The following is an 11,831-nucleotide window of genomic DNA, read 5'->3' as shown; positions in this document are numbered from 1 at the left end:
TTGTCAATCACATTTATTTTACAATAAATGTTTAAAAAAATCACCTTTTCAAATAGGTGTTTCCTTTTATGATTACTGCATTAGCTTTTCACATCAAAGGGGAATTGTGTTATGGCGTCACTTGAGCGACGCCAGATACATTTACATTTTACATTTAAGTCATTTAGCAGACGCTCTTATCCAGAGCGACTTACAAATTGGTACTTTTATGTACGTACTGTAGGTGGCCACTCCTTCAGATTAGTAGATTTGGCTATTTCAGCCACACCCGTTGCTGACAGGTGTATAAAATCGAGCACAAAGCCATGCAATCTCCATAGACAAACATTTTTGCAGTAGTGTGGCCTTATTGAAGAGCTTAGTGACTTTCAATGTGACACCATCATAGGCTGTCACCTTTCCAACAAGTCAGTTTGTCAAATTTCTTCGCTACTAGAGTGGACCCGGTCAACTGTAAGTTATTGTGAAGTGGAAACGTCTAGGAGCAACAACGGCTCAGCTGCAAAGTGGTAGGCCACACAAGCTCACAGAACGGGGACTGCCGAGTGTTGAAGCGTGTAGAGTGTAAAAATTGTCTTTCCTCAGTTGCAACACTCATTACTGAGTTCCAAACTGCCTCTGGAAGCAACGTCAGCACAAAAACTGTTTGTCGGAAGCTTTGTGAAATTGGTTTCCATGGCCAAGCAGCTGCACACAAGCCTAAGATCACCTAGCGCAATGCAAAGCATCGGTTGGAGTTTGTGTTAAGCTCGCCGCCATTAGAGACTGGAGCGGTGGAAACTTGTTCTCTGAAGTCATGAATCATGCTTTACCATCTGGCTGTCTGATGGACGAATCTGGGTTTGGCAGATGCCAGGAAAACGCTACCTGCTCGAATGCATAGTGCCAACTGTAAAGTTTGGTTGAGGAGGAATAATCTTGGGCAGTTCTTCATGGTTCTGGCTAGGCCACTTAGTTCCAGTGAAGTGAAATATTAACGCTACAGCATACAATGACATTCTAGACGATTCTGTGCTTCCATCTTTGTGGCACCAGTTTGGGGAAGTCCCTTTCCTGTTTCAGCATGACAATGCCCCCGTGCACAAAGCAAGGTCCATACAGAAATGGTTTGTCGAGATCGGTGTGAAAGAATTTGACTGGCATGCACAGAGCCCTGATCTCAACCCCTGTTGAACACCTTTGGGATGAATTGGAACGCCGACTGCGAGCCAGCCTTGACCTCACTAATGCTCTTATGGCTGAATGGAAGCAAGTCCCCACAGCAATGTTCCAACATCTAGTGGAAAGCCTTCCCAGAAGAGTGGAGGATGTTATAGCAGAAAAGGGGGGGATCAACTCCATATTAATACCCATGACTTTGGAATGAGATGTTCGACATGCAGGTGTCCACATACTTTTGGTTGTGTAGTGTACGATGGTGGTTCAACTGGTCTGTATTACATTCAGGGTAAATTAGGAGGCAGAGAAAATTCCGGAGTTCAATACATATGGGTCCGGTTTCCCAGATACTGATCAAAGTCTTGGTTTCAAAATCAATGGCGATTCTACATTTAAAGTGCTTTATAGTCCAGGACCATGTTTAATCTGAGTCTGGGAAACTGACTTTAAGATTTATTGATGGTGACCTCCCCCATCTCCAAGATTTTACTCGTATTCAAGAAGTTCGATAACTATTTTATGGAACGCTTGTGTTGCAATTCCATGGTAAAAGAATGATGATGATACTTGGGGTGTGTTTGTAAAATCAATCTGGAGTGCCAAAGTGTGCTCAGAGTGCCCACTGGGTGTTCGTAAATTCAGAGCGTTTCGCTCTAAGAGCGGTCAAAGCGCACACACTGGACGCTCTGGTCGAGGAGTAGGGTTAGTCCGAGCGTTCTGACCTCACAACGGCAGTCAAGCACTCAAGCTAACTGGCTAACGTTGGCTAGCTTTCTAGCTACTTCTAGACATAAATGAGAGAACGCCTCACTCTGACCAGTTTACTCTCCCTAGCAGAGCTGGTTAGGCTGTTTTCATGTTATCCAGAGCATTGGTGACTGTAACTGTGCCGCTGGCAACAATTTAATTACGCTTTTTTTTGCCAACGTTTACTGACATCGGCCATATTCAACGGGTGTTCAGCGTTTGTAAATGTGTCAATTATTCTGAATTTACGAACGCACCCTTAATGATGTAACCATTTAGCTGAGATTATGTTTACCCCCAATTCACCCCATCTACAGATCAATATCAGGGCAATTCCATGGTAACAGAATCCACGGTAACAGTTTTTTAACTTTAAAATGTATGTCAAACAAAAACCAATGATTGCAAAGTTAAACAAACCATACAACTCAATGCACAAGGATGAATTTGAACCGTTTCCACAAAAAATTGTGCAAAACCACATTTACTTGAGGAACAGTGCAGAATGACGGTTTGCTCTGTTTTTGCTGTCATTCTGTTCCAAACTTTGCATCTGCACTATTCTTCAAGTACAGTGCATTCGGAAAGTATTCAGACCACTTCCGTTTTCCACATTTTGTTACGTTACAGCCTTATTATAAAATGTATTCAATAATTTTTTTACCTCATCAATCTACACACAATATCCTATAATGACAAAGCAAAAACAGGTTTTCAGAAATGTTTGTAAATGTATTACAAATACAAAACACACACCTTATTTACATAAGTATTCAGAACCTTTGCTATGGGACTCGAAATTGAGCTCAGGTGCATCCTGTTTCCCTTTATCAGCCTTGAGATGTTTCTAAAACTTTATTGGAGTCCACCTGTAGTAAAGTCAATTGATTGGACATGATTTGGAAAGGCACACATCTGTCTATATAAGGTACCACAGTTGATAGTGCATGTCAGAGCAAAAACCAAGCCATGAGGTCGAAGGAATTGTCCGTAAACTCCGAGACAGGATTATGTCGAGGCACAGATCTGAGGAAGGTTACCAAAACATTTATGTAGCATTGAAGGTCCCCAAGAACACAGTGGCCTCCATCATTCTTAAATTAAAGAATTTTGGAACCACCAAGACTCTTCCTAGAGCTGGCCAAACTGAACAATTGGGGGAGAAGGGCCTTGGTCAGCGAGATTACCAAGACGGAAGCCACTCCGCAGTTAAAGCATGACAGCCCGCTTGGAGTTTGCCAAAAGGCACCTAAAGGACTGTCAGACTATGAAAAACAAGATTTTCTCGTCTGATGAAACCAAGATCGAACTCTTTGGCCTGAAGGCCGAGCATCACGTCTGGAGGAAACCTGGCACCATCCCTACGGTGATGCATGGTTGCCTCTAGTATAATGCTGTGGGGATGTTTTTCAGCTGCAGGGACTGGGAGACTTGTCAGGATTGAGGGAAAGATGAACGGAGCAAAGTACAGAGAAATCCTTGATGAAAACCTGCTTGAGAGTGCTCAGGACCTCAGACTGAGGTGAAGGTTCACCTTCCAACAGGACAAGGACCCTAAGCTCACATCCAAGACAACGCAGGAGTGGCTTCAGGACAAGTCTCTGAATGTCCTTGAGTGCCCCAGTCAGAGCCCAGACTTGAACCCAATCGAACATCTCTGGAGAGACCTGAAAATAGCTGTGCAGCGACGCTCCCCATCCAACCTGACAGAGCTTGAGAGGATCTGCAGAGAAGAATGGGAGAAACTCCCCAAATACAGGTGTGTCAAGCTTGTAGCGTCATACCCAAGAAGACTTGAGGCTGTAATCGCTGCCGAAGGTGCTTCAAAGTACTGAGTAAAGGGTCTGAATACTTACGTAAATGTGATATTTCCGTTTATTTTTAAAAAATAAATTTGCTACATTTTATTATTAAACCCGTTTTTGCTTTGTCATTATGGGGATTGTGTGTAGATTGATGAGGATTTAAATAAAAAAAATAAAAAATTAGAATAAGGCTGTAACGTAACAAAATGTAGAAAAAGTGAAGGGGTCAGAATACTTTCACTGTACATGTGTTTTTATGCACATTTTCTGTGGATGTTCTTAAAAGAATCCTTATGCATAGAGTTGGTTTGTTTAACTTTGCAATCATTGATTTTTGTCTGACGTACATTCTAAAGTGGAAAAATCTGAGTCTGCATCATTCTGTTACCATGGAATTTCACTGATATTGATCTGTAGATGAGGTGAATTGGAGGTAAACACATGCTCTCAGCTAAATGGTTACATCAAGTGTCCCATTAGCCTGTCCAACCCATACCCCCACTTGTATTCTGAGAGGCTATAAGCTATAAAGCGAAGAGATCTGTCTATAAGCAGCTTTATATAGGCTATGTATAGCAGCTAAAAAAGAGTGTATAGCGCAAAGGCTATACGCATTTAAATTGTAATAGAATTTGAAAGAAGTGATATTGCTTAATTTCATACAGTTTTAGTAGGTGATACACGACATGAGAATTGCAATTTCTATTGATTGAGCTGCTGGACTGATGTTTGTTTAAATTGGGAAGGTCACCAATCTGCATTAATGTTCTCTCTGTGAGGATCAGAAAAGGGGCAATTATTTACCCACAATGCAGTCTTCCAGAGTCAGAGATGCTATTTCTGGTATTCTTGGTGCATCATTTCTATTTGAAATGTTTTGCAGTGGTGGTGTAAAGGCAGTCATTGTTGTTCTCCTCCTCAAACGAGGAGGAGCATGGATAGGACCAAGATGCGGATTGAGGGAAATAAGCCATCTTTTAATGAAAACAGCAAAACAATACACTACCAAACAACAAATGATACTAACCTTCAACTGTCCTGTGAGGACACAGGAACAAACACCCACAAAACACCAGTGAAACCCTGGCTGCCTTTGTATGACTCTCAATTAGAGACAAACAATACACACCTGTCTCTAATTGAGAATCATACCAGGCCGAACACAAAACCCCACATAGAAATACAAACATAGACAAACCCACCCAACTCACGCCCTGACCAACTAAAATGAATACAAAACAAAGGAAAACAGGTCAGGAACGTGACAGAACCCCCCCCCCTTAAGGTGCGAACTCCGGGCGCACCAGCACAAAGTCTAGGGGAGGGTCTGGGTGGGCGTCTGTCCACGGTGGCGGCTCTGGCGGTGGACGAGGTCCCCACCCCACCATAATCAATCCCCGCTTCTTTATCCCCCTCCCAATGACCACCCTCCCACTAACCCCACCTAAATGAAGGGGCAGCACCGGGATAAGGGGCAGCACCGGGATAAGGGGCAGCACCGGGACAAGGGGCAGCACCGGGACAAGGGGCAGCACCGGGATAAGGGGCAGCACCGGGACAAGGGGCAGCACCGGGACAAGGGCAAGGGGCAGCACCGGGACAAGGGGCAGCACCGGGACAAGGGGCAGCACCGGGATAAGGGGCAGCACCGGGATAAGGACCAGCACCGGGATAAGGGGCGGCAGGTCCTGGCTGAGGGACTCCGGCAGGTCCTGGCTGAGGGACTCCTGCAGGTCCTGGCTGAGGGACTCCGGCAGGTCCGGGCTGAGTGGCAGCTCCGGACTGTAGGGCAGCTCCGGACTGTAGGGCAGCTCCGGACTGTAGGACAGCTCCGGACTGTCGGACATCTCTGGCAGCTCCTGACTGGCGGGCGTCTCTGGCAGCTCCTGACTGGCGGGCGTCTCTGGCAGCTCCTGACTGGCGGGCGTCTCTGGCAGCTCCTGACTGGCGGGCGTCTCTGGCAGCTCCTGACTGGCGGGCGTCTCTGGCAGCTCCTGACTGGCGGGCGTCTCTGGCAGCTCCTGACTGGCGGGCGTCTCTGGCAGCTCCTGACTGGCGGGCGTCTCTGGCAGCTCCTGACTGACGGACGGCTCTAGCGGCTCCTGACTGACGGACGGCTCTACTGGCTCGGGACAGACGGGCGGCTCTAATGGCTCGTGGCAGACGGATGACTCAGACGGCGCTGGGCAGACAGATGGCTCAGACGGCGCTGGGCAGACAGATGGCTCAGACGGCGCTGGGCAGACAGATGGCTCAGACGGCGCTGGGCAGACAGATGGCTCAGACGGCGCTGGGCAGACAGATGGCTCAGACGGCGCTGGGCAGACAGATGGCTCAGACGGCGCTGGGCAGACAGATGGCTCAGACGGCGCTGGGCAGACAGATGGCTCAGACGGCGCTGGGCAGACAGATGGCTCAGACGGCGCTGGGCAGACAGATGGCTCAGACGGCGCTGGGCAGACAGATGGCTCAGACGGCGCTGGGCAGACAGATGGCTCAGACGGCGCTGGGCAGACAGATGGCTCAGACGGCGCTGGGCAGACAGATGGCTCAGACGGAGCTGGGCAGACAGATGGCTCAGACGGAGCTGGGCAGACGGGCCGTTCAGGCACCGCTGGGCAGACGGCAGACTCTGGCCGGCTGAGACGCACTATAGGCCTGGTGCGTGGTACCGGAACTGGAGGTACCGGGCTGAGGGCACGCACCTCAGGGCGAGTGCGGGGAACAGGGCACACTGGACTCTCGTGGCGCACTCTAGGCCTGGTGCGTGGTACCGGAACTGGAGGTACCGGGCTGAGGGCACGCACCTCAGGGCGAGTGCGGGGAGAAGGAACAGTGCGTCCAGGGCTCTGGAGACGCACAGGAGGCTTGGTGCGTGGTGCCGGAACTGGAGGCACCGGGCTGGAGACACGCACCATAGGGAGAGTACGTGGAAGAGGAACAGGGCTCTGGAGATGCACTGGAAGCCTGGTGCGTGGTGTAGGCACTGGTGGTACTGAGCTGGGGTGGGAAGGTGGCGCCGGATATACCGGACCGTGAAGGAGGACACGTGCTCTTGAGCACCGAGCCTCCCCAACCTTACCAGGTTGAATGGACCCCGTAGCCCTGCCAGTGCGGCGAGGTGGAATAGCCCGCACTGGGCTATGCAGGCGAACCGGGGACACCACCTGTAAGGCTGGTGCCATGTACGCCGGCCCGAGGAGACGTACTGGAGGCCAGATACGTTGGGCCGGCTTCATGGCATCCGGCTCGATGCCCAACCTAGCCCTCCCAGTGCGGCAAGGTGGAATAGCCCGCACTGGGCTAAGCACGCGTACTGGGGACACCGTGCGCTTCACCGCATAACACGGTGTCTGACCAGTACGACGCCCTCTTACTCCACGGCAAGCCCGGGGAGTTGGCTCAGGTATCCAACCCGGCTTCGCCACACTCCCCTTTAGCCCCCCCCCCCAAGAAATTTTTGGGTGAGCCTCTCGGGTTTCCAGCCACTCTGCCTTGCAAGCGCCTCATAATGCCGCCTCTCCGCTTTCGCTGCCTCCAGCTCCGCTTTGGGGCGGCGACACTCCACTGGCTGTGCCCAGGGTCCTTCTCCGTCCAGAATCTCCTCCCAAGTCCATTCCTCTTTTCCCCATTGCTGTAGTTCCTTTTCTCTCTCCTCAATCCGCTTGGTCCTGTTGTGGTGGGTGTTTCTGTAAAGGCAGTCATTGTTGTTCTCCTCCTCAAACGAGGAGGAGCATGGATAGGACCAAGATGCGGATTGAGGGAAATAAGCCATCTTTTAATGAAAACAGCAAAACAATACACTACCAAACAACAAATGAGACTAACCTTCAACTGTCCTGTGAGGACACAGGAACAAACACCCACAAAACACCAGTGAAACCCTGGCTGCCTTTGTATGACTCTCAATTAGAGACAAACAATACACACCTGTCTCTAATTGAGAATCATACCAGGCCGAACACAAAACCCCACATAGAAATACAAACATAGACAAACCCACCCAACTCACGCCCTGACCAACTAAAATGAATACAAAACAAAGGAAAACAGGTCAGGAACGTGACAGGTGGCCACGATTAAAAATATATAAATATAGGGGAAACGCTATTATTATAGCTCATCTGTTATCCACCACAGATTATTTCCATATCGGTACCTTGAATCTTTTCAATAATGCAAAATGTGTATCTCAAGGTATCTGATAGCTTCTTCTGGTGTTTATTTTCAGTCTAATGTCTAAGGTGGAAGAAGCGTCAGTGAAAGGGATGGCATAGACTTACAGTTAGTCGTATTTGTCGATCAATATTTTATGAGGGGGTAGCAGTGACACACACACACACAGACACACACACACACACACAACCCCTTATACACCCCTGTGTGTGTGTGTTACTATGACCCTGTCTACACACACTGACTGTAGCCCTAATCCCTGCTTTGCTGTAGCCACCTGGTGAACGTGTCCTACTAATGAAACTCATTGGTAAGCACATTAAAACTTGATGACCTAGTGAATACGTTGCTGGCTTGTGTTTGTCAGGTAGCCAGGGATCCAATATCCTCAAAGCTGATTGTACCGATTCTGCAAGGATCCCGAGTGGTGCAGCGGTCTAAGGCACTGCATCTCAGTGCAAGAGGTGTTGCTACAGTCCCTGGTTCGAATCCAGGCTGTATCACATCCAGCCATGATTGGGAGTCCAATAGGGTGGCGCACAATTGGCCCAGCGTCGTCCAGGTTTGGCCGGGGTAGGCAGTCATTCTAAATAAGAATATGTTCTTAACTGACTTGCCTAGTTAAATAAATAAAAAAGGTCCCTATCGTATTATCAATCAATTGCCTTTTGGTAGTGGGACTATCTCGTACTGCATTACGCCGTATTCAAAAAGGAATCTCAGAGTAGAAGTGCTGATCTAGGATCAGGTCCTCCTTGTCCATATAATCAGAACTGATCCTATATCAGGACTCTTTATGAGTATGGGCCCTGTTCTTTGTCTGTGTCCATTCTGGTGACCCATCACTCAAAAAATATGTTTTTGCATGTAACCAAAATGTTACCCTTTTTCTTTTATAGTGCACTACTTTTGACCAGAGCTCTTGTCCCTATTTCCTTTATAGTGCACTACCAGAGCTCTGTCCCTATTTCCTTTATAGTGCACTACCAGAGGTCTGGTCCCTATTCCCTTTATAGTGCACTACCAGGGCTCTGGTCCCTATTCCCTTTATAGAGCACTACCAGAGCTCTGGTCCCTATTCCCTTTATAGTGCACTACCAGGGCTCTGGTCCCTATTCCCTTTATAGTGCACTACCAGGGCTCTGGTCCCTATTCCCTTTATAGTGCACTACCAGAGCTCTGGCCCCTATTTCCTTTATAGAGCACTACCAGGGCTCTGGTCCCTATTCCCTTTATAGTGCACTACCAGAGCTCTGGTCCCTATTTCCTTTATAGTGCACTACCAGGGCTCTGGTCCCTATTCCCTTTATAGAGCACTACCAGGGCTCTGGTCAAAAGTAGTGCACTATAAAGGGAATAGGGTGTCATTTTAGGCACAACCCAAGCCTCACCAGTAAATCAAGAGAGGAAGGATTACAGCAACAACACGCCTGTGTGGATTACAGATAAGGTATTCTATTCAGGTAGGAAGACTTTCAACACCTTAAAAGCACATTTATATTTTCACAGTTTCACAGTTGGAGAACCACCGAGTTGGGCGGATGAAACTAGTCGTAAACACTAAGCAATCTACATGAATACATGAATGAAAAAGGCTTGTGGGACTTGGCCAAGACTAGAATGGTTGGCCTGTTCCCAATCCCATGGCCTCTGGTCCTGGTAGGGTGGATCTCTATGCGTAAAGAGTAAACACTCAAGGCACTGTCCTTTGTCCTTTTTGTTTCTAGTCCTTAATTGCTTTGAGGGCTAGCTTTGTTTTGTTTGATACTGGCTCTAGGGGGAATGGGTTAGATAAGGTGTGTGTGTGTGTGTGTGTGCGTGTGTGTGTGTGCGTGCGAGAAGAGACTACTGTGGCAGCCTACATTTGTCCTTTCAGATTTTATTATGGTGACATCAGTTTCTGTTGTTTAACATGTTTGGAATGGTTGGAGTAGTGATAGGATTATGATAGGCTGAGACGTTTGCAAACAGCTTAAGTCAGTCTCCAGTATGGTGGAGGGTGGAATGACAGCAGGGAAATGTTATAAGGACACGCATGACGCCCAAACTGATATTTAATTTCAGAATTTATTGGTTAAGGTTAGGGTTACGGTAAAGGTCAGTTGTAGGTTTTGGCTGGTCGGTTTAAGCGTCGGCTGTGTCCTTAACCTCACCCACGGCAGAACGATAGGGTTAACCTCCTCCTCCTGCTCAGCAGACCTTCAACTGGGCGGAGTCTGGGTGCACATTGTTTAGTGTTTTCGGCTTTGGAAGGAGAGAGAGAATGGTCATATCAGTCTGTGTGAAGGGTCGGTCGACAAGGATCGTGTCAGACTACAAATGATGAAACATCGTGAACGGAACACTACACCGACTCAAATTCCTAAACCCAACCGCGAGACCGACTCGATGATTATGGCCACCGCTGACTCAGCAGTGAGAAGTTTATCAGAAGTCGAAAAATACCTTAACAGCCGGAACGAAATGGTAATAACGACTTTTTTCATTATTTCTTCTACTCCATATAGCCTACGCTGCTCAAACATAAGGAGGCATTGTACTGTATCGTCATCATAGTGCAGCGAAAGCATCAATATGCGAACACCTGCTGTGTCCCAGTTTTCGTTCAAATCTGATCAAATCTGATTTTACTCACTGGGTCATTCATTTCTTATGTAGGCTTTTGCGCGCATGAATTGGTCTGCTATCTTAGCGTATTGAGGCTCTCTAGTATGTAGGCTACATTGTGTACCATTGCTTGTGTTCATTACATTTTAGGGGAAACTCGTCTATTATTTTCAGCCCTGTTCATATTTTTAACAAATTTTTAAAAAAGTCAATCATACCATTCATAATTTCCTAATACATGTTTGGTTGATATTTGAGAAAAAATAAGAAAATTGTATTTAACTGTGATTTACATTTTTTTAACAGTTAAAAAAAATAACATAGTAGAATGGTTTTGGTTCAATGCAAATGTGCCCTTCTGGTGTCGAAAGCAATGTTCTGTTCTCTCTTCTCTGTTCCGTTTTCTGTTCTTCTGTTCTGATCTATTACAATGGTTACTGCTCCAAATGACAGCTGTATAGACATGTTAGGAGTCAGAATAATGTTTTAACAGCTATATAGACATGTTAGGAGTCAGATAAATGTTTTAACAGGTGTATAGCCATGTTAGGAGTCAGATAAATGTTTTAACAGCTGTAGAGACATGTTAGGAGTCAGAATAATGTTTTAACAGGTGTATAGACATGTTAGGAGTCAGAATAATGTTTTAACAGCTGTAGAGACATGTTAGGAGTCAGAATAATGTTTTAACAGGTGTATAGACATGTTAGGAGTCAGATAAATGTTTTAACAGCTATATAGACATGTTAGGAGTCAGATAAATGTTTTAACAGCTGTAGAGACATGTTAGGAGTCAGATAAATGTTTTAACAGCTGTAGAGACATGTTAGGAGTCAGAATAATGTTTTAACAGGTGTATAGACATGTTAGGAGTCAGATAAATGTTTTAACAGGTGTATAGACATGTTAGGAGTCAGAATAATGTTTTAACAGCTGTAGAGACATGTTAGGAGTCAGAATAATGTTTTAACAGGTGTATAGACATGTTAGGAGTCAGATAAATGTTTTAACAGGTGTATAGACATGTTAGGAGTCAGAATAATGTTTTAACAGGTGTATAGACATGTTAGGAGTCAGATAAATGTTTTAACAGGTGTATAGACATGTTAGGAGTCAGAATAATGTTTTAACAGCTGTAGAGACATGTTAGGAGTCAGAATAATGTTTTAACAGGTGTATAGACATGTTAGGAGTCAGATAAATGTTTTAACAGGTGTATAGACATGTTAGGAGTCAGAATAATGTTTTAACAGGTGTATAGACATGTTAGGAGTCAGAATAATGTTTTAACAGCTGTAGAGACATGTTAGGAGTCAGAATAATGTTTTAACAGGTGTA

General features: G+C 46.3%; 1 protein-coding gene across 1 annotated transcript in view; it reads left to right on the top strand.

Moving 5' to 3' along the window:
- The first annotated feature begins 10,100 nt into the window (after window positions 1-10,100).
- Window positions 10,101-11,831, top strand: part of LOC129861990 (transmembrane and coiled-coil domain protein 3-like) — a 45,295-nt gene continuing 43,564 nt past the window's right edge. Inside the window, exon 1 of the mRNA XM_055933247.1 lies at window positions 10,101-10,352. Within this exon, the coding sequence (XP_055789222.1) occupies window positions 10,206-10,352 (147 nt within the window). The 5' untranslated portion in view covers window positions 10,101-10,205. The remainder of the gene's footprint in view (window positions 10,353-11,831) is intronic.

The sequence above is a fragment of the Salvelinus fontinalis genome, chromosome 9, assembly GCF_029448725.1.
Source record: "Salvelinus fontinalis isolate EN_2023a chromosome 9, ASM2944872v1, whole genome shotgun sequence".
Taxonomy (NCBI): domain Eukaryota; kingdom Metazoa; phylum Chordata; class Actinopteri; order Salmoniformes; family Salmonidae; genus Salvelinus; species Salvelinus fontinalis.
Note: the sequence above shows the minus strand (reverse complement) of the source record. Positions and strands in the feature narration are given on the sequence as shown.